We start from the raw sequence: 24,052 nt of genomic DNA, 5'->3' as shown, positions 1-24,052 counted from the left end.
CTTCCTATACCCGCATGTTAACTTTCAGTGATTCATGTACAAGGACACCTAAGTCCCTTTGAATGCACAAATTTCCCAATCTCTCACCATTTAAAGAATATTCTCCTCTTCTATTTTCCCTTCCAAAGTGGATAACTTCACATTATATTCCATTTCCCATGGTCTTGTCCATTCACTTAGCCTGTCTATATTCTTTTGAAGTCTCTTTGCATCCTCCTCACAACTTACATTCCCACCTAGCTTTGTATCTTTAGCAAACTTGGATACTGTTTTAATGATGTTGGTTGAGGGACATATATTGTCCAGCACATTGGGAAAAACTCCCCTACTGCTCTTCAAGTAATGCTGTGGGATCCCTGTTTAATGTCGCATCCAAAAGATGGCACTCCCCACAGTGCAGCATCTCCCTCATTGAAGTGTCAGCCTAGATTTTGTGCTCAGGTCGCTGGAGTGGGACTTGAACTCACAAATCTTGTGCTCTGAAGCTGTGGTGTTAGTAAAATCCCCACATCATTTCTGTTCATGAAACACTAACAGCTGTTCTGTGCACAGCCAGAATTCTCCAGAAAGGTTTATAGCACAGCCTCAGGAACTTACTTTGTGTTTATTTCATTTTTTAACTTGATTGCCATCAGTTCTAGTGCATGTGTTGGGGCTAATGCCCCAATAAGAGTACTACAGTGTGATTGAACTAGATCCTGCAGTGTGTTGTGAAGTGCCATATGTTAAATAATCGTTCACTCGAATTCCATTTACAATCACCAGCAACATGTTGATCTGAAATTTAATGGCCTTGATAGGCAGGTGGTCCCAAAAGCATATTTCTGCTGTAAATAATTTTAATACATTTTGTACCTTTGTACATTTCTTGCATGAAGTGCAGTCATTAACAACAGTGGTTCTTAAATAGTTGCAATCTAGGATATTGATCCATGTAACTTATTTTGATATCATGGAGGGGATTTTAACTCCACCTCCCAGTGGAATCCAGGCAGGTAAGCAGTTACAATCCACCGGGTGATTTGCATGCTGATGTCCTGCCTGGATCCCGCCACTTCCCATTTTTGACGCTACTTCTGGACAAGCAGCTAAGTCACCGCCTAAAGACGGCAGTGCCCTTCTGTAAAAACACAGATCAGGGTCTGATGATAAGGTGCAGATAGACAGATTTTTGAATGATAAGAGATTCAAGGGTTCCTTAACATTGAATGATAAGGGTCCCTTTTGAATGATAGGGCAGGGAAGTGGAGTTGAGGCCAAGATCAGATCAGCCATGACCTTATTGAATGGCGGAGCAGCCTCGAGGGGCGAAATGGCCTACTCCTGTTCCTATTTCTTATGACATCATCATGCCCTGATTGCAATTTTAACTGCAGCCTGAGTGGGGACCTGTCTCCTGCCAGATGAATATCTGTCTGAGGAGGATCGAGAGCTGAAGATGCCATTCAAGGTAATTTTTTGTGCTTTCCTTTGAGGGACAGGAGCACTCCTCCTGGCCTAACAAGGAAAGTTTAGGCCTCCCCTGCCTCAGACATCCCCTCCCTTCTCTATCGCAAAATGCCTCCTGACCCCCGTCCCTACACTTACCCAAGTGTTGGCAGATGTTTCCCACCGAGCAGGAAGTCAGACGGCGTCATGTTAATAAAGCCCAGTGGTTAACATTGCCACGCCCTCATTCTGCCGCAGGAGGTGGGACATTAATTGATTCCACTGGTTGTCCACTGGGATTTAAATACAACCCGCATGTCAAAACAACAATTATATGATACGTTTATATAATGCGTTATTACACCCTCAAGATAGCTCAAAGTATTTCACAGCCAATGGATTACTTTTAAATACAGTTACTATTGTTATTTAACACAAGTACAAAACATTTTTATGTCTGGTGAATAATAATCATTTCAAATTCATCTCCACATTCAGACTGAGGCCAACCAGTACCACCCAGTTCAAATTCTGGGACACAGGTTGATTACATCAAATTGTCAAGTATCTGCAAATGAACATTTGCTTTCGGAATCTAGAAACAATTAGTTCTGTTATTAGCATACAAATGTTTACTCTGTTCACATGACACTAGAGATGCATATTGAACAATTGTTGGAGATAGTTATATAAAAGGAATTGGTTCTGAAATAAATGAGTAGAACTCAAGATGGGTGAGTCACTGGGCCCTGATGATATGTATCCTAGGTTGCTGAATGAAGACAGAGTGGAGATAGTGAAGCTTCTGGCCACAATGTCAATCCTTGTTAAGTATGCAAATTCTGACAAGGAATTGGGATTGTAAAACCTTTGGTCTGGAAGGGAGAGAAGGAGAAATTATGTAACTATGTACCAGTGAGTCTAATGTCAGTCGTGGCCAAACTCTTCAGGGGTGAAATTCAGCTTTGGCGATGAAACAAAATGGGTGGTAACGGATAGGAGGCCCATCATATATCTGCCTGATTTTCCTCACCATTGACGTCAGAGCGGAATGTATAACAGACGACCCATCCTACACTGCCTGCTTTGAGCCCCCGGAACGTTGTATTTCACCTCCTTAGAATTCAAAATTAGAGAATCATACAGTACAGAGGGAGACCATTCGGCCCATCATGCCTGTGCTGGCTCTTTGAAAGAAATATCCAATTAGTCCTACTCCCCTACTCTTTCCCCATAGCGCTGCAAATTTCTCCTTTTCAAGTATGTATCTAATTCCTTTACAAAAGTTACTATTGACTCTGCTTCTACCACCCTTTTAGGCAAAATTCAAGGTTAAATTAGTGAGCATTTAGAAATCATGCTCAGCCACAAAGTCAAGTCATGTTTGAAAAATCTAATAAGAGTTTATTTGTAGGAGTGACTATCTGGCTAAAGGGAATGAAATAAATGTAGTATATATGGATTTTCAGAAACAAATATGTCTCACAAGAGGCTTGTTAGAAAAATTCAGGCATACGTTATAAGAGGGTAACTAGCCAGTGGATAAAAAGTTGAATTGACAGACCAGAAGCAGAGTTAAGGTAAATGTTTTTTGCTCACTTTGGAGAATGGTTGGAAATAATGTGACCAAGCGGTCAGAGCTGGGACCACTTTTGTTCGTTCTTGGTACATTGGATGCTTTGGACTTGCACATGGGGAGTACAATCTCAAAATCTGCTAATGACACAAAAGTAGGTGAAAGACTTTAGGAAAACATATAAAAGTTAGGGCTATAATACAATGGGAATAAGTGTGGGTGGAAAAACAAGGAATGTAATTTTACATTTAATGGAAAGAAACTGAAGGGCGCAGATGAATAAAAGAGACACTGGGAGAAAAATTCATGTATGCCAAGAGAATTGCTTGTCACAGGCAACTCGAGTTAATGGCCGCTGAAAATGGCCGTAGTGCTACTGAGCAAGAATGCGCGATGAGGCTGATGATGTGTAGCACAGCGCTAACTTACTGTGCAACGTCCCCTAGTGGTGGTAATGGAGGCCTCAGACATAAAGTTTCCATCCACAGTCAGCGTTGGAGCTTCTTACAGCCTCTGGGAGTGAGGCTGTGGAGTTCGCAAAGAATTGTGGGCAATTTTAGAGGCTATGAATTAAAGGGCCAATGCACTCAGAACTAATAAAAATTAAAATGCAGTGAAAATGCAGCTTTCAGCCCTTACTGCCTTTCAATAAAAAAATTACCATTAAAAAGCAGTCCAAAATGAGACTCTTCAGCACTTAAAGCTGAATTATCATCCGAACCTCAAAAAATGGGAAAAATGCTTTTGCACTAACACAACTGGTTCAGCAAACCAGGGAAGAGGCAGCCTGTGCACACAGCACTCCAGCTTTGTGCAGGGGATCAACAGTGTGAGAGAGGCCCTCTATCCACAGGAGCCAGGAGGCCCTCCAGAAAGAACGATGAGGGACCACGTCACTGAGGCTATCACTGTCAGCAGTGCCACCCCCACCATTTGGTTCCAGTGTCCAAAGAAGTTTCATGACCTCAGACCACTGGTCAAGGTCAGTGAATGCATCTTTAAAAGTCATCTCTTGCATCGCTAGCCTCACACACTTCTCAATGCATGAATTCACCACCTCCCCCCCTCCAATCACTCACCTTCCAAAAATCTGTACCAATCACGCGGCATGTCTCCCATTCCTAGCCTCACCCCACCCACTTTGTCGAGATGGTGCAGGCCATTCTTGGCAGGGGCATGGCTGAGCCATTGGCCAGTGGCGGCGCTGAAAGGATACAAGATGCTGGTATCCTCATACATTATCCTCCTTCTGGCATCCACCTCTTACATTCCCGCCCTCCCCTCACCACAACTTTACCCTTGTGTCTTCCTCATTTCACACACCCAAGAAATGCAGCCTGCCCATGTGACTAAAATGAGGGAGAGGAGAGTGACGAAGGATAAGAAGAAGATTCATTTCACACTATCAGCCACCAGCTCCTCAAGGTCAACCAGCAAAACCATTTGCAGTGTCCCCTACTGAAAGTCAGCAGCCTTCCACCAGCCATGCTGCAGCCACTGGGGTAGCACTGCGTGACATTAGTAAGTCAGGCAAAGACACACACAAGACCAGTCACTAAGAGAATGCGTAAGGGTGATGAATTGATTTCTTGGTGTCATATTGGATGAATAGACGGATAAAGTTGGATTGGAAAGTTTGCTTTGTAGTGGCTTTTATTTCAGCATCGTGGTCAAGAGGACGCTGTGATGGTCAGTAACAGAGGGAAGGTAAGGTGTGGGACTAATGTTGAAAGGGGAATTGTAGTTGTAGTCAATGGTACCTCAGGTGAATGATTCCATCCCGGAAATCTGGCCACAAAGGGGCTGTCTGGGTTACATCCTTTCTTCTGCTTCCTCCTCTTCGGCATCCTCCTCTTCTGTTTCTTCCTCTTCTGCTCCTTCCTTTTCCCTCCACGCGCAGATGCTGTAAATCTGAAATGACAGCATAAAATGCTGGAAATGCTCAGCCGGTCAGGCAGAATCTCGACCCGAGACGTGAACTCTGTTTCTCTCTCCCCAGATGTTGCCTGACCTGTTGAGTATTTGCAGCATTTTCTGTCTTTTCAGAGGCCTTCCTTTACCATCTGAGGCCTTTTCTGGCATCCAGCAGCACTCCGCACTAACTTAAAAAAGACTTTTGGCATCTATTGCAGCAAGCCGCTAATTCAATAAAATCAAAAAAAACTGTCCATAGGTCTCGATTTTCAGCTTTTATGTTTTTGGGGTGATAATGGGGGTGATGCGGGAAATGTTAGTGCCCGGGAATAGTTTGCGGCCCAGTAAGTAAGTTTGGGCAGCTGGGCCCTGTGTCAGGGGGCGCAGCGCTGAGGGAGGCGTTGTACACCTCTCTTGGCGCGAGGATGGGAAACTCCCGAGCTAAAGAGCTGGCCCGGGAGTGCTCCAAGGGACGGCTGGGGAAGTGAGGGAGAGGGGGGTGGGGGGGGGAACCTAAAAAAAAAACACAAAAACATTGCCCACGCCACCGCAACACAAAATCGGAAAAAATTTAAAAGAAAAAACAATCACACTTACCTTAGGAGTCCATTACTTACCTCTTCACCGACGGGATGGTCGGACCGCCCTGATTTCCCAGGCGGTAAGTGCAAGGCATGCGTCGGGGCAGATGGGTCAGGCAGGTGTTCAAATTCACACCGGTGTTGCAACCAGAGGCGTTGCACACTGGTGCAACTCTTCCGGGTGATGCTGCTCCGCGCCGCCTCAAAACTGGACCCGGGGATCGCTGCGGGGTGCTGGACGCTGAACGCCCGGCCAAAACACCACACTGCCGCCATTGCCACCGCTCCGGGGTGAAAAGCTGAGAGCAGAAGACCCGAAAATCCAGTCCATGCATAAGTTTCAATGCAAACTTACCTGAAAAATGTGTGTGTCCCTTTAAGAGGTAGTCTGTTTGTAAGCTGGGTTCCGCTGGTGTAGTTGTGACCCACCGCTGAACCCTTCGCTCGGGTCGAAGTTGGCCGTGGTGACGTTAAGTCGGCATACACATCACCATTTGGACATTTTTCGGCACTCGGCCATTTTCTTTTGAAGGACGCTACCACTTACAGGCAACGTTACCGCGACGTTGAAAATGGAGGATGCCGCAGAACTTGTCATTTTCTGCCGGTAACGGGCGGTGTTAGCTGAGTATTTTAGATTGTATAAAAAGCAGCATAGAGTATTAGAGTGAAGAAGTCCTGATATTTGCACAAGACCACAAATAGAGCACTGTGTGTAGTTTTGGCCAATATTGAAATAACATTATGGAATGGATGATGTAGATTCACCAGAACAATGCCAGGGATGGGAAACTTTAGTTATGAAAAGAGATTTGAGATACTGAGACTATTTCCACTGGAATTGAAAAGGCTAAGTGGTGATTTATATGTAATTTTTTTTAGCTAATGAAATGTTTTCATAGCATGAATGCGGAAAGATAATTCCTCTGGTTGGGGGGTTAGTGAAGCGGGCCCATTAATTTATAATTATAACCTACACCTGCTAAGAGCAAGTATAGGTTCTGTTATCAGCCTGGTAACATTATAACATAAGAAATAGAAGCAGGAGTAGGCCATTCAGCCCCTCGAGCCTGCCTCGCCATTAAATGTGATCATAGCTGATCTTCTACCTCAACTCCACTTGCCTGCAGTATCCCCATATTCCTTGTTTCCCTTAATATCCAAAAATCTATCAAACTCTGTCTTGAATATAGTCAATGACTTTGAGCACCCACAGCCCTCTGTGTTAGAGAATTCCCACAATTCACAACCCTCTGAGTGAAGAAATTTCCCCTCATCTCAGTCGTAAATGGCCGACCCCTTATTCTGATACTGTGACCCCTGGTTCAAGACTCCTCAGCCAGGGGAAACATCCTCCCTACATCTACCCTGTCAAGCCCTGTAAGAATTTTATATTTTTCAATGAGAATATAGGCCTATCTACTCAATCTCTCCTCAAAGAACAATCCCCCATCCCAGGGATCAGTCTAATGAACCTTTCTTGCACTCCCTCTATGGCAAGTATATTGTTCCTTTGGTAAGTAGACCAAAACTGTATACACTACTTCAGGTGCGGTCTCACAGGGCCCTATATAATTATAGTAAGGTGTCTTTACTCTTATACTCAAATACTCTTGTAATAAAGGCCAACATACCATTTGCTTTCTTAATCACTTGCTGTACCTGCATGTTAACTTTTAATGATTCAAATATAAGGACATCCAGGTCCCTCAGAACACTAATATTTCCCAATCTCTCACCATTTAAAAAATACTCAGCTTTTCTATTTTTCCTACCAAAGTGGATAACTTCGCATTTCTCCACATTATATTGCATTTGCCATGTTCTTGTCCACTCACTTAACCTGTCTATATCCCCTTGCAGCCTCTTTGCATCCTACTCACAATTTACATTCCCACCTAGCTTTGTACCATCAGCAAAGTTGGATGTATTACATTTGGTCCCCTCATCCAAATCATTGATATAAGAACATAAAAACATAAAAAATAGGAGCATGAGTAGGCCTTGCGGCCCCTCGAGCCTGCACCGCCATTCAATACGATCTTGGCTGATCCAATCATGGACTCAGGTCCACTTCCCTGCCTGCGCCCCATAACCCCTTATTCCCTTATCTGTTGAGAAACTGTATATCTCTGTCTTAAATTTGTTCAATGTCCCAGCTTCCACAGGTCTCTGAGGCAGCGAATTCCACAGATTTAAAACCCTCTGAGAAAATACATTTTTCCTCATCTCAGTTTTAACTGGGCAGCCCCTTATTCTAAGATTGTGCCCCCTAGTTCTAGTCTCCCCCATAGTGAAAACATTCTCTCTGCATCCACCTTGTCAAGCCCCCTCATAATCTTATACGTTTCGATAAGACCACCTCTCAATCTTCTGAATTCCAATGAGTAGAGGCCCAACCTATTCAAACTTTTCTCATAAGTCAACCACCTCATCTCCGGAATCAAACTAGTGAACCTTATTTGAACTGCCTCCAAAGCAAGTATATCCTTTTGTAAATATGGAAACCAAGACTGCATGCAGTATTCCAGGTGTGGCCTCACCAATACCTTGTATAACTGTGGCAAGACTTCCTGCTTTTATACTCCATCCCCTTTGCAATAAAGACCAAGATTAAATTGGCCTTCCTGATCACTTGCTGTACCTGCATACTAATCTTCTGTGTTTCATGCACGAGTACCCCCAGGTCCCGCTGTACTGCAGCACTTTGCAATCTTTCTCCATTTAAATAATAACTTGCTCTTTGATTTTTTTCTGCCAAAGTACATGACCTCACACTTTCCAACATTGTACTCCATCTGCCAAATTTTTGCCCACTAACTTAGCCTTTTGCAGATTTTTTGTGACCTCCTCACACATTGCTTTTCCTGCCATCTTTGTATCATCAGCAAACTTGGCTACGTTACACTCAGTCCTTTCTTCCAAGTCGTTAATATAGATTGTAAATAGTTGGGTTCCCAGCACTGATTCCTGCGGCACCCCTCTAGTTATTTGTTGCCAACCCGAGAATGAACCATTTATCCCAACTCTCTGTTTTCTGTTAGTTAGCCAATCCTCTATTCCATGCTAATATATTACCCCCAACCCCGTGAACTTTTATCTTGTGCAGTAACCTTTTATGTGGCACCTTGTCAAATGCCTTCTGGAAGTCCAAATGCACCACATCCACTGGTTCCCCTTTATCCACCCTGTTTGTTACATCCTCAAAGAATTCCAGCAAATTTGTCAAACATGACTTTCCCTTCATAAATCCATGCTGACTCTGCCTGACTGAATAGCTGAGGCCCAAGCACCGATCCTTGTGGCACCCCACTAGTTACAGCCTGCCAACCTGAAAATTACCCGTTTATTCCGACTCTCTGTTTTCAGTCTGCTAAGCAATCCTAAATCCATGTGAGTATATTAACCCCAATCCCATGAGCTCTAATTTTGTTTTATAACCTCTTGTGTGGCACCTTATCGAATGCCTTCTGAAAATACAAATAAACCACATCCACTAGTTCCCACTTATCTGTAAGTAGATTTTGCTGACCGGGGGGCAGTGCTGTGAGGCTGGGTCAGCTTGTTGGAGGACCTTTGTCTTATGGATGTTTAGTGTAAGGCCAATGCTTTTGTACTCCTCGGTGAAGATGTTGATGATGGTTTGGAGTTCGGCCTCTGAATGTGCGCAGACGCGAGCGTCATCTGCAAACTGTAGTTTGATGACAGAGGACGGGACGACCTTGGATCTAGCTTGGAGGCGACGAATATTGAACAGGTTCCTATTGGTTCTATAGTTTAGTTCCACTCCAGCGGGGAGCTTGTTGAGAGTGAGATGGAGCATTGCAGCGAGGAAGATCGAGAGGAGCATTGGTGTGATGACGCAGCCTTGCATGACCCCGGTCTGGAATTGGACTGGGTCTGTGGTGGATTCGTTGGCAGGACCATGGTTTGCATGTCACCATGGAGCAGGCGGAGGATGCTGACAAACTTTTGGGGGCAACTGAAACAGAGGAGGACGCTCCATAATCCCTCACGGTTGACAGTATCAATGGTCTTTGTGAGGTGAAAGGCGGCCATGTACAAGGATTGGTGCTGTTCCCTGCATTTCTCTTGTAGTTGTTGCGCATTGACCACACTCGAACAGCTCTGCTGGGCGGGCCACATCGTCCACATGTCCAACACAAGACTTCCAAAGCAAGCGCTCTACTTGGAACTCCTACACGGCAAGCGAGCCCCAGGTGGGCAGAGGAAACGTTTCAAAGACACCCTCAAAGCCTCCTTGATAAAGTGCAACATCCCCACCAGCACTTGGGAATCCCTGGCCCAAGACCGCCCTAAGTAGAGGAAGAGCATCCGGGAGGGTGCTGAGCACCTCGAGTCTCATCGCCGAGAGCATGCAGAAACCAAACGCAGACAGGGGAAGGAGCGTGCGGAAAACCAGACTCCTCACCCACCCTTTCCTTCAACCACTGTCTGTCCCACCTGTGACAGAGACTGTAAATCCTGTATTGGGAACTCACCTTTAGAGTGGAAGCAAATCTTCCTTGATTTCGAAGGACTGCCTATGATGATGATGATGATCTATAAGTAAGGAGAGTTATTCAAAAATTTGTCTTTATGCAGAGAGTTGTTGGAGCATCATAAATCATAGAATGGCTACAGAACAGAAGGAGGCCATTCGGTCCATGCCGGCTCTCTGCAAGAGCGCTTCAGCTAGTCCCACTCCCCTGCCCTTTCCCTTTAGCCCTACAAATTTTTCCCCTTCAGGTACTTATCCTATTCCCTTTTCAAAGCCACAATTGAGGCTTCCTTTCAGGCAGTGCATTCCAGATCTGAACGACGCACTGCGTAGATAAGTTTTCCCTCATGTTGCCTTTGGTTCTGCCTTAAATCTGTGTCCTCCGGTTCTCGATCCTTCTGCCAATGTGAACAGGTTCTACGTACTCTGTCCAAATCCCTCATGATTTTGAAAACCTCTGTCAAATCTCCTCTCAACCTTCTCTGCTCTAAGGAGAACAACCCCAGCTTCTCCAGTCTATCCATGTAACTCAGTTCCCCATCCCTGGAACCATTCTTGTAAATCGTTTCTGCATGAAAATCTGCATCGGGCAGCTGGAGACCTTTGAGATTGGTCCAGCACAGTCACAATGGCCCGAATAACCTCCTTCTGTATTGTAAGCTTCTATGATTCGAGATATTTTCTTCTGTCTGCTGTTTTAACAGAGGCATTAACTAATTTATATTAAAGGTGTTAGCACATACTAAAATAGTGAAAAAAGCAATGCCATATGGATGCGTTAAACACTTGAACACTAATCATGTTTCGGATCACATTGCTGATTATCTGTTTGGCAGTTGAATGCTCACTCCTTGAAAAATGATTGAACAATGAACCTCATAGCTCCCGAACAAATAAATATCAAAACCATTACACAGCATATTGTGCTCTCAATTCTCAATAAGTCAGCATTGAAACATCATCATCATCATAGGCAGTCCCTTGGAATCGAGGAGGACTTTCTTCCACTCCCAAATAATTTCTTTGATGGCTGAACAGTCCGATACGGGAGCCACAGACCCTGTTACAGGTGGGACAGACATTCGTTGGGGGAAAGGGTCAGTAGGGCTGGTTTGCCGCGCGCTCCTTCCGCTGCCTGCGCTTGGCCTCTTCGTGCTCCTTGCGTCGAGACTCAAAGAGCTCAACGCCCTCCCGGATGGACTTTCTCCACCTCTGGCGGTCTGCGGCCAGGGTCTCCCAGGTGTCAGTGGTGTTGTCGCACTTCACCAGGGAGTCTTTGAGGTGTCCTTAGAACATTTCCGCTGTCCTCCTTTGGCTCATTTACCATGAAAGAGCTTTGCATAAAGCATTTGCTTAGGGAGTCGCATATCTGGCATGCGTAGTATATGGCCTGCCCAGCGAAGCTGATCGAGTGTGGTCAGTGCTTCAATACTGGGGATGTTAGCCTGGTCGAGGACACTGATGATGGTGTGCCTGTCCTCCCAGGAGATTTGCAGGATCTTGCGGAGAATTCGATGGTGATACATCTCCAGCGACTTGAGGTGCCTTCTGTACATCGTCCATTCCTCAGACCCATACAGGAGGGTGGGTATTACTACAGCCCTGTAGACCATGAGTTTGGTGGTAGATTTGAGGGCCTGGTCTTCAAACACTCTTTTCCGCAGGCGGCCGAAGGCTGCGTGGCGTGCTGGAAGCGATGCTGAATCTCCGCATCAAGGCCTGACTTTGTTGATAAGAGACTCCCGAGATATGAGAAATGGTCCACGTTGTCCAGGGCCGTGCCATGGATCTTGATGATTGGAGGGCAGTGCTGTGTGGTGGGGACAGGCTGGTGGAGGACCTTACGGATGTAAGGCCCATGCTTTCATATGCCTCAGTGAATATATTGACTATATCCTGGAGTTCAGCCTCTGAATGTGCACAGACGCAGACATCGTCCGCATACTGCAGCTCAGTGACAGAGTTTGAGGTGATCTTGGACTGGCCTGGAGATAAGAACATAAGAACATAAAAAATAGGAGCAGGAGTAGGCCATATGGCCCGTCGAGTCTGCTCCACCATTCAATAAGATCATGGCTGATCTGATCACGGACTCAATTCCACTTCCTCTGCCCACTCCCCATAAGCCCTTATCTCCTTATCATTTAAGAAATGTCTATTTCTGTCTTAAATTTATTCAATGTCCCAGCTTCCACAGCTCTCTGAGGCAGCGAATTCCACACATTTACAACCCTCTGAGAGGAGAAATTTCTCCTCATCTCAGATCATGCCCTCTAGTTCTAGTTTCCCCCATCGGCGAAAACATCCTCTCTGCATCCACCTTGTCAAGCCCCCTCATAATCTTATATGTTTCGATAAGATTTCCTCTCATTCTTCTGAATTCCAATGAATAAAGGCCCAAGCTACTCAACCTTTCCTCATAAGTCAACCCGCTCATCTCCGGAATCAACCTAGTGAACCTTCTCTGAACTGCCTCCAAAGCAAGTATATCCTTTCGTAAATATGGAAACCAAAATTTCACGCAGTATTCCAGGTGTGGCCTCACCAATACCTTATATAGCTGTAGTAAGACTTCCCTGCTTTTATACTCCATCCCCTTTGCAATAAAGACCAAGATTCCATTGGCCTTCCTGATCACTTGCTGTACCTGCATACTATCCTTTTGTGTTTCATGCACAAGTACCCCCAGGTCCCACTGTACTGCAGCACTTGGCAATCTTTCTCCATTTAAATAATAACTTGCTCTTTGATTTTTTTTCTGCCAAAATGCATGTCCTCACACTTTCCAACATTATACTCCATCTGCCAAATTTTTGCTCACTGACATAGTATGTCTATGTCCTTTTGCAGATTTTTTGTGTCCTCCTCACACATTGCTTTTCCTCCCATCTTTGTATCGTCAACAAACTTTGCTACGTTACACTCAGTCCCTTCTTCCAAGTCGTTAATATAGATTGTAAATAGTTGGGGTCCCAGCACTGATCCCACTAGCTACTGATTGCCAACCAGAGAATGAACCATTTATCCCGACGCTCTGTTTTCTGTTAGTTAGCCAATCCTCTATCCATGCTAATATATTACCCCCAACCCCGTGAACTTTTATCTTGTGCAGTAACCTTTTATGTGGTACCTTGTCAAATGCCTTTTGGAAGTCCAAATACACCACATCCACTGGTTCCCCTTTATCCACCCTGTTAGTTACATCCTCAAAGAATTCCAGTAAATTTGTCAAACATGACTTCCCCTTCATAAATCCATGCTGACTGCCTGACCGAATCTTGCTTATCTAAATGTCCTGCTATTGCTTCTTTAATAATGGACTCCAACATTTTCCCAACCACAGATGTTAGGCTGGTTTATAGTTTCCTGTTTTTTATCTGCCTCCTTTTTTAAATAGGGGCATTACATTTGCAGTTTTCCAATCTGCTGCGACCTCACCAGAATCCAGGGAATTTTCGTAAATTACAACCAATGCATCCACTATCCCTGCCATTACTTCTCTTAAGATCCAAGGATGCAAGCCATCAGGTCCAGGGGATATATCTGCCTTTAGTCCCATTATCTTACCAAGCACCACCTCCTTAGTGATTGTGATTGTAATTAAGTTCCTCCCCCCCGATAGCCGCTTGACTATCCAGTGTTGGAATATTGTTAGTGTCCTCTACCGTAAAGACTGATACAAAATATTTGTTCAGAGTTTCTGCCATTTCCATGTTCCCCATTACTAATTCCCCGGTCTCGTCCTCTATGGGACCAACATTTACTTTTGCCATTCTTTTCCTTTTTAGATACCTATCGAAACTTTTGCTATCTGTTTTTATATTTCGTGCTAGTTTGCTTTCATTGTCTATCTTCCCTTTCGTAATCATTTTTTTAGTCATTTTTTGCTGGCTTTTAAAAACTTCCCAATCTTCTACCCTCCCACTAGTTTTGGCCTCTTTGTATGCCCTTGTTTTTAATTGGATACCATCCTTTATTTCTTTAGTTAGCCATGGATGGCTATCTTTTCTCTTACACCCTTTCCTCCTCGCTGGAATATATTTTTCTTGAGAGTTGTGAAATGTCTCCTTGAATGTACACCACTGTTCATCAACCGTTCTACCCTTTAATCTATTTTCCCAGTCCACTTTAGCCAACTCTGCCCTCATACCTTCATAGTCTCCTTTATTTAAGCTTGGTACGCAGGTTAGAGATCCAACTTTCTCACCCTCCATCTGAATTCGAAATTCAATCATGCTATGATCACTCATTCCAAGGGGATCCTTTACTAGGAAATTGTGTATTAATCCTGTCTCATTGCACAGGACCAGTTCTAAGATAGCCTGCCCCCTGGTTGGTACCGTTACATATTGCTCAAGGAACCCGTCCTTTACGCACTCTATGAACTCCTCCTCAAGACTATCTTGACCAATTTGATTTGTCCTATCAATATGGAGGTTAAAATCACCCATGATTATTGCTGTTCCCTTTTTACAAGCCCTCTCTATTTCTTGGTTTATGCTCTGACCAACAGAGTTGCTACTGTTAGGGAGCCGATGGACTTTTCCCCCTTATTATTCCTTATCTCCACTCAAACTGTTTCAACATCCTGATCATTTGAGCCAATATAATTTCTCACTATTGCAGTGATTCCATCCTTTATCAATAGAGTTACCCCACCTCCTTTTCCTTTTTGTCTGTCCTTCCGGATTGTCAAGTACCCCTGAATATTTAATTCCCAGTCCTGGTCACCTTGCAACCACATCTCTGTAATGGCTATCAGATCATATCCATTTGTCTCAATTTGTGCCGTCAACTCATCTATATTGTTACAAATGCTACATGCATTTAGACAAAGTGCTTTTAAATTTGTTTTTTTTTACCCTTTTTTCCTGCTTGTTTCCTCTCTCCTTCAAACTAACTTTCTTTATTTTTGCTTTCTAATTCCAGCTTTACTCCCCTCCCTGTTGAATCTATTTTCAGTTTCCCATCCACCTGTCAAAGCTAGTTTAAACGCTCCCCAACAGCAATAGCAACAACCGCCCCCCACCCCACCCCCCCCGACCCCCCGCGAGGATATAGGTCCCGGCTCTGTTGAGGTGCAACAGAGTAAACGTCTTACTTTAAAATCATTGCCAGACTCGAGCTTCAGATAAACTGATAAGAAACTAGGTACAAGGCTATTAAAGCTACTCCTACCACACCAGATAAACTGATAGAAAACCATGGAACAGGCCAGTCCACAGCGAGCAAGGACAGTGTGACGGCAGTGTGCTCAGCCCATTCATGTTGAAAATGGCAGCGTGGGCAGGGCCGCAGCAGTGCGGCTGTGCTCAAAAACAGTTCAATGGTATCATTTTAATTAACAAATTGTTCCACTAACTATGTCACCAAGGGATCCCACTGCTTTTATTTCACAGTTGCCTCTTGAGTGGAGACACAGGTATGCCAGTAATTGTGGCAGATATCAAAACTGAACTGAGTCAAATTTTGGTTTAATTGACAAAACAAAAAAATAGATCAAGATAAGTAAATTCAATAACCGCCAAAAATGCTGTAAATGTACATCAGGTCAGTCAGCACATGTAACAAGGAAAGATGTTTCAGTTGTTAGACCCTGCATCAGATTTGCTGTACATTTCCAGCATTTTCAGTTTTCATTTTCAGCAATTACAGGATTTTTTTGTTTTTGCTTCGATGTATTTTCAATCTTTCTCACAAAATGGAAATGAAAATCCAAACTAGTAATCCAAGTGGAACCATGCTCTAATACTCCTCATACAGATGATGACCTCTTTTCAAACCCCTGATGTACACTCTCGCAACATTAGGTACTATCCCATATGTAACACTTCTCTTTGGGCCCGAACTTGGTGGCCTTACCGCCAGCTGCCGGCAAGTTTTTTGAGCGGTCTCCTCTCGGTGCCATTTTCCACTAGGCCGCCTGCCGGCGGGAGGGGAAGACCGCTGGTAACCGCTAATGTGCAAGGCACGTAAGTGTCCTCCCGCCCACCGAGCTGGCACATTCCTCTGGGCGGGAGTCGGCGGTAGCAGGGGGGGGGAAGGACCGGTGCGTGGAGGCAGGTTTAACCCCGATGCTAAGTATGAAGACCTGCAAAAAAAGGTGAGTAAACTTCTTTTTTTTTAAACGATTCATTTGGATGGGGTTCCCTGAATGTTTTCTTTTCTGTGCAAATTTTTATTTTTATGTGTCCCCCCCCACCACCTGGCCCTGGGCCCGACTCAATCGTCGGCGGCACTTTGGCGAGGATTGCATTTGCCGCCGAGATTGGGAGCTCCTGCCCGCTGCTGCCCAGATTCACGGCGTAAGTCGTTTTTTGGCCGCCGGGCAGTCTTTGCAGATCTTTTGGAGGAACCTCCCTGCCAAAGTACCACCAGGTGTCTCGGCGGTCCTTTGGGCGCCACTTGGGCGGGCCTTAGCTTTCACCAAGTTCGGGCCCATGATGTCCTTGGAGGTTCTCAGTGCAGCAGCACATCTACAAACAGGAGATAGAAAGGCAGATTTGTGAATAACATTATCAACCCAATTATGGTTTCCTCGTGTGCTTCTTCTTGTAGTCATACAGCCTCTGTCATTTCACACTTGAAACTACATTCTACCGACGTTGCCACACGTATACAAGGCAATCCTAAACTTTGCCAGATTTGAATCTGTGTTTCACGTGGTGGCTGAAAAGTGTCAGTGCGCCACTGGTTACTCACAGTATACGTCGACTCTGATGGACTTGATTGCAGGAGTGCTCAAGCCATTGTCAGCCTTGCAGTAATAGCGGCCTCCCTGGTGGCGCTGGATTCTTGTGATCCTCAGGGTCTCATTGAAGACACTATTATCGTGGAACCTGTCAGAGGCACTTCCTGCTGTTTTGGTCCACCTGATCTGAGCAAGTAGCATTAGAGATTGTTATTACACACAGTACTGAAGACAGAAGCCACAGAAAAAGAGCCGACTGATTAATTGGAGAGGTTTTAAAATTATTTTGAATCTGCAATATGTGAGATAATATGTATTCATCAGAATCTAAATATATTATAAACCATTTTGATTCATCAAAGGATACAAACTACTTAAGAATACACTGACAAAGATTAGGACAGATCCAAAGTTCCTGAATCTGCTCAGCAGCTTTTAGTTTGAACAATATTCAAAGCTAATATTGATCAAAATTAAAAAATATTCCTTAAAGTTAACCCTGGAATACTGTGGTATAATTTCATTCATACACAAACTGGGTAATGGGCAACCTCTTCCTGTTACCTTATAAGAACATAAGAACACAAGAAATAAGAACAGAAGTAGGCCATACTGCCCCTTGAGCCTGCTCCATCATTCAATTAGATATGGCTGATCTGATCATGGACTAAGCTCCACTTCCCTGCCCGCTCCCCATAACCCCTTATCGTTTAAGAAACTGTCTATTTCTGTCTTAAATTTATTCAATGTCCCAACTTCCACAGCTCTCTGAGACAGCAAATTCCACAGATTTACAACCCTCAGAGAGAAGAAATTTCTCCTCATCTCACTTTTAAATCGGCGGCCCCTTATTCTAAGATCATGCCCTCTAGTTCTAGTCTCCCCCATCAGTGGAAACACTCTCTCTGCATCCACCATATCAAGCCCCCTCATAATCTCCTAAGTTTCGATAATATCACCTCTGATTCTTCTGAATTCCAATGAGTAGAGGCCAAACCTACCCAATCTTTCCTCATAAGTCAAACCCCTCATCTCTGGAATCAACCTAATGAACCTTCTCTGAACTGCCTCCAAAGCAAGTATATCCTTTCGTAAATATGGAAACCAAAACTGCACACAGTATTCCAGGTGTGACCTCACCAATACCCTGTATAGCTGTAGCAAGACTTCCCTTTTTTTATACTCCGTCCCCTTTGAATTAATTTCAAGATTCCATGGGCACTCCTCATCACTTGCTGTACCTGCATACAATCCTTTTGGGTTTCATGCACAAGTACCCTCAAGTCCTGCTGTACTGCAGCACTTTGCAATCTTTCTCCATTTAAATAATAACTTGATTTTTTTTTTTGCAAAATGCATGTCCTCACACTTTCCAACATTATACGCCATCTGCCAAATTTTTGCCCACTCACTTAGCCCGTCTATGTCCTTTTGCAGATTTTTTGTGTCCTCCTCGCACATTGCTTTTCCTCTCATCTTTGTATTGTCAGCAAACTTGACTACATTACACTCAATCCCTTCTTCCAAGTCGTTAATATAGATTGTAAATAGTTGGGGTCCCAGCACTGATCCCTGCGGCACCCCTCTAGTTACTGATTGCCAACCAGAGAATGAACCATTTATCCCAACTCTCTGTTTTCTGTTAGTTAGCCAATCCTCTATCCATGCTAATATATTACCCAACCCCGTGAACTTTTATCTTGTGCAGTAACCTTTCATGTGGCACCTTGTAAAATGCCTTCTGGAAGTCCAAATACACCACAGCCACTGGTTCCCCTTTATCCACCCTGTTTGTTCCATCCTCAAAGAATTCCAGCAAATTTGTCAAACATGACTTCCTGTTCATAAATCCATGCTGACTCTGCCTGACTGAATTTTTCTTTTCCAAATGTCCTGCTACTGCTTCTTTAATAATGGACTCCAACATTTTCCCAACCACAGATGTTAGGCTAACTGGTCTATAGTTTCCTGCTTTCTGTCTGCCTCCTTTTTTAAATATGTCTGAGAAACTGTCATATCATTCACATGATAACATCAACAAGATACACATCGCTAGCGCACAGCTTTGTTTTTAGATTCACAAAAAGCTACTAAAAAGAAGAGCAAATGTTAAAGAAACGCAAGGATAGACTGGCGAATGATACTTAAAGGATTGACGATGGATAGGCAATGGCAGACATTTAAAGATCACATGGATGAACTTCAACAATTGTATATCCCTGTCTGGCAGAAAAATAAAATGGGGAAGGTGGCTCAACCGTGGCTAACAAGAGAAATTAGGGATAGTGTTAAATCCAAGGAAGAGGCATCTAAATTGGCCAGAAAAAGCAGCAAACCTGAGGACTGGCAGAAATTTAGAAATCAGAAGAGGAGGACAAAGGGTTTAATTAGGAGGTGAAAATAGAGTATGAGAGTAAGCTTGCAGGGAACATAAAAACTGACTGCAAAAGCTTCTATAGATAAGTGGAGAAAAAGATTAGTGAAGATAAATGTAGGTCCCTTGCATTCAAAATCAGGTGAATTTATAATGAGGAACAAAGAAATGGCAGACCAATTGAACAAATACTTTGGTTCTGTCTTCACTAAGGAAGACACAAATAACCTTTCGGAAATACTAGGGGACCGAGTGTCTAACGAGAAGGAGGAACTGAAGGAAATCCTTATTAGTCAGGAAACTGTGTTAGGGAAATTGATGGGATTGAAGGCCGATAAATCCCCGGGGCCTGATAGTCTGCATCCCAGAGTACTGAAGGAAGTGACCCTAGAAATAATGGATGTATAGGTGGTCATTTTCCAACATTCTATAGACTCTGGATCAGTTCCTCTGGATTGGAGGGTAGCTAATGTAACCCCACTTTTTAAAAAAGGAGGCAGAGAGAAAACAGGGAATTATAGACCGGTTAGCCCAACATCGGTAGTGGGGAAAACGTTGGAATCAATTTATTAAAGATGTAATAGCAGCGCATTTGGAAAGCAGTGACAGGATCGGTCCAAGTCAGCATGGATTTATGAAAGAGAAATCATGCTTGACAAATCTTCGAGAATTTTTTGAGGATGTAACTAGCAGAGTGGACAAGGCAGAACCAGTGGATGTGGTGTATTTGGACTTTCAAAAGGCTTTTGACACAAGAGATTAGTGTGCAAAATTAAAGCACATGGTATTGGGGGTAATGTATTGACGTGGATAGAGAACTGGTTGGCAGACAGGAAGCAAAGAGTAGGAATAAATGGGTCCTTTTCAAAACGGCAGGCTGTGACTAGTTGGGGTACTGCAAGTTTCAGTGCTGGGACCCCAGCTATTTACAATATACATTAATTTGATTTAGACAAAGGAATTGAATGTAATATCTCCAAGTTTGCAGTTGACACTAAACTGGGTGGCAGTGTGAGCTGTGAGGAGGATATTCAGAGGCTCAAGGTGACTTGGACAGGTTAAGTGAGTGGGCAAAATGCAAAGCAGATGCAGTTTAATATAGATAAATGTGAGGTTATCCACTTTGGTGGCAAAAACAGAAAGGCAGAATATTATCTGAATGGTGACAGATTAGGAAAAGAGGAGGTGCAATGAGACCTGGGTGTCATGGTACATCAGTCATTGAAAGTTGGCATACAGGTACAGCAGGTGGTGAAGGCGGCTAATGGTATGTTTATCTTCATAGCGAGAGTAATTGAGTACAAGAACAGCGAGGTCTTACTGCAGTTGTACAGGGCTTTGGTGAGGCCACACCTTGAATATTATGTACAGTTTTGGTCTCCTAATCTGAGTAAGGACATTCTTGCTATTCAGGGAGTGCAGTGAAGGTTCATCTGACTTGATTCCCGAGATGGCCGGACTGACATATGAAGAAAGACTGGATCGCCTAGGCTTATATTCACTGGAATTTAGAAGAATGAGAGGGGTTCTCATAGAAACATATGAAATTCTGATGGGATTAGACAGGTTAAATGCAGGAAGAATATTCCCGATGTTGAGGAAGTCCAGAACCAGGGGTCACAGTCTAAGGATAAGGGATAAGCCATTTAGGACCGAGATCAGGAGAAACTTCTTCACTCAGAGAATTGTGAACCTTTGGAATTCTCTACCACAGAAAGTTGTTGAGGCCAGTTCGTTGGATATATTCAAAAGGGAGTTAGCTGTGGCCCTTACAGCTAAAGGGATCAAGGGGTTTGGAGAGAAAGCAGGAATGGGGCACTAAAGTTGCATGATCAGCCATGATCATATTGAATGGTGGTGCAGGTTCAAAGAGCCGAATGACTTACTCCTGCACCTATTTTCTATGTTTTTATGTTTCTATGCTAAACATTTGAACAATCATTACATCTAATATCATTCTGTATCGTGATTGCTGTAGGTATAAGCTCCTATCAAGAAGATCATTGGGAAAACAACAAAACTACATAGAATATGATCTTCTGGTTACAAACCCCTTGTACAGAATCTACCATGTAGCACGTGATCCAGAAAAGACTGCCTGGCATGTGAACTCTAAAGTTAGAGTAATATGTTCATAGAATCACAGACAATTACAACATGGAAAGTGGCCATTTCGGCCCATCGTATCCATGTCGGCCAACAAGAGGCTATCCAGCCTAATCCCACTTTCCAGCTCTAGGTCCATAATCCTGCAGCTTATGGCACTTCAAGTGCACATCCAAGTAATTTTCAAATGTGGTGAGGGTTTCTGCCTCTACCACCCTTTCAGGCAGTGACTTCCAGACCCCCACAACCGTCTACATGAAGAAATTTCCCCTCAAATCCCCTCCAAACCTTCTACCAATTACTTTAAATTTATGTCCCCTGGTTGTTGACCCCTCTGCTAAGGAAAATAGGCCCTTTCTATTCATGGTATCTCAGCTCCTCATGATTTTATACACCTCAATCAGGTCTCCCTTCAGCCTCCTCCCTTCAGCCTCCTCTGTTCCAAAGAAAACAGACCCAGCATCTCCAATCTTTCCTCATAGCTAAGATTCTCCACTCCTGGCAATATCCTTGTAAATCTCCTCTGTACCTTCTCCAGTGCAATTATGTCCTTCCTGTAAAGCGGTGATCAGAACTGCACGCAGTACTCCAGCTGTGGCCTAACCAGTGTTTTATACAGTTCAAGCATAACCTCTCGCCCCACCCCCGCTCTTATATTCTATGCCTCGGCTAATGAAGGCAAGCATTCCATATGCCTTCTTCACCACCTTATCTACCTGGTCTGCTACCTTCCGGGATCTGTGGACATGCACTCCCAGGTCCTCTACACTTCTCAGTGTCCTATCATTTAATGTGCATTCCCTTTCCTTGTTAGCCCTCCCAAATGCATTACTTCACACTTCTCCGGATTAAATTCCATTTGCCACTGTTCTGCCCACCTGATCAGTTGATTGATATTTTCCTGCAGTCCACAGCTTTCTTCTTCATTATCAACTACACAGCCTATTTTTGTATCATCTGCAAATTTCTTAAATATACCCCCTATATTCAAGACTCATTATCATCACTGGCAGTCCCTCGAAACGAGGATGACTTGCTTCCACGCCAAAAAAGGGTGAGTTCACAGGTGTTTCAATGAAGGACGTAATATTCCAGGTCCTGAACTACATAATGTAGGATGGAAGATGCCTGTGTGTGGAATTTTTAACATGTGGTGGCTGTTGCACACAAGCCACCACACGGACTTGACAGAGCCAGCTTTTGGTCCAGTGGCAAGGATGAAAAAAGACGACTGGAGACCTGCTCTGCTGCATGGACCTAGTTCAGGGCCAGAAGAGATTCAAGTCTAAATCATTGATGTATACCACAAAAAGCAAGGGACCCAGTTCTGAGCCCTGCGGAACCCCACTGGAAACATCCTTCCAGTCACAAAAACACCCATCTACCATTACCCTTTGCTTCCTGGCTCTGAGACAATTTTGGATCCAACTTGCCACTGTTCCCTGGATCTCATGAGCTTTTACTTTCGTGACCAGTCTGCCATATGTGACCTTATCAAAAACTTTGGTAAAATCCATATACACTACATCATACGCACTGCCCTCATCGACTCTCCTAGTTACCTCCTCGAAAAATTCATCAAATTAGTCAGACAGGATCTTCCCTTAACAAATCTGTGCTGACTGTCCCTGATTAATCTATGTCTTTCTAAACCTAGATTTATCCTGTCCTTCAGGATTTTTTCCAATAAATTTCCCACTACTGAGATTAGGCTGACTCGTTCTATCCCTTTCTCCCTTCTTAAACAAAGATAGCACATTAGCAGTCCTCCAATCCTCTAAACAACATTTTCTTAACAAGAAAGTGTATTGAAATATCAGCAGGATTTTATTCCAGCTTTAGATGACATCATTACATTAAGCCCTGTTGACCTGAAAGCAATTTTCATCGTTGTGTATTTGCGTTGGTGAAATCTACTTAAAATACTTGTAAATATAGAATCATTAGCGAGGGTAATTTAATGGTACTAATCTTTAAATACTTGTATTTTCATTTCCTGTATTATCTCCCTTTATAACAGACTGCTGCATTAGCACCACGGTCTCATATCCACTCAGAACTGGGTTCAGACTAGCCAAGCTCATTTCATTTAAGGTCCTTCCATTCTTATTGATCACCACAAAAAACAAACAAAGAAGATTAGTAGTAAGAGGAGGGGTGGGACCGATTAGGAACCAAAAAGGAGACCTATGCATGGAGGCAGAGGGTATGGCTGAGGTACTGAATGAGTATTTTGCATCTGTCTTCACCAAGGAAGATGCTGCTGCCATAGACATAGCAAAAGAGGACGTGGAGGAAATACTGGATGGGATAAAAATTGATAAAGACGAGGTACTAGAAAGGCTGGCTGCATTTAAAGTCGATAAGTCACCAGGACTGATGGGATGCATCTTAGGACATTGAGGGAAGTGAAGGAAGAAATCGCGGAGGTACAGGCCATAATCTTCCAATCCTCCTTAGATACGGAGGTGATGCCAGAGAATTTCAGAATTGCAAATGTTACACCCTTGTTCAAAAAAAGGTATGAAGATAAACCCAGCAACTATAGGCAAGTCAGTGTAATATCGGTAGTGGGGAAGCTTTTAGAAACAATAATCATTAACTGTCACTTGGTCAAATGTGGATTAATTAAGGAAAGCCAGCACGGATTTGTTAAAGGCAAATTGTGTGTAACCAATATGATCGTGTTTTTTGATGATGTAACAGAGAGGGTTAATGTGGTTGACATAGTGTATATGGATTTCCAAAAGGCGTTCAACAAAGTGCCACATAATAAGCTTGCCAGCAAAGTTAAAGCCCATGGAATAAAAGGGACTGTGGCAGAAAGAATAAGAAATTGGCTAAGTGACAGAAAACAGAGTGTAATGGTGGACAGTTTTTT

General features: G+C 43.7%; 1 protein-coding gene across 1 annotated transcript in view; it reads right to left on the bottom strand.

Moving 5' to 3' along the window:
- Positions 1–24,052, bottom strand: part of mdga2a (MAM domain containing glycosylphosphatidylinositol anchor 2a) — an 842,847-nt gene that overhangs the window by 791,571 nt on the left and 27,224 nt on the right. The window contains exon 4 of the mRNA XM_070877927.1: positions 16,703–16,877. Coding sequence (XP_070734028.1) covers positions 16,703–16,877 — 175 coding nt within the window. The remainder of the gene's footprint in view (positions 1–16,702; positions 16,878–24,052) is intronic.

Source organism: Pristiophorus japonicus, chromosome 4 (assembly GCF_044704955.1).
Source record: "Pristiophorus japonicus isolate sPriJap1 chromosome 4, sPriJap1.hap1, whole genome shotgun sequence".
Lineage (NCBI taxonomy): Eukaryota > Metazoa > Chordata > Chondrichthyes > Pristiophoridae > Pristiophorus > Pristiophorus japonicus.
The sequence above is the reverse complement of the archived record's forward strand: the minus strand, read 5'-3'. Positions and strand labels throughout refer to the sequence as shown.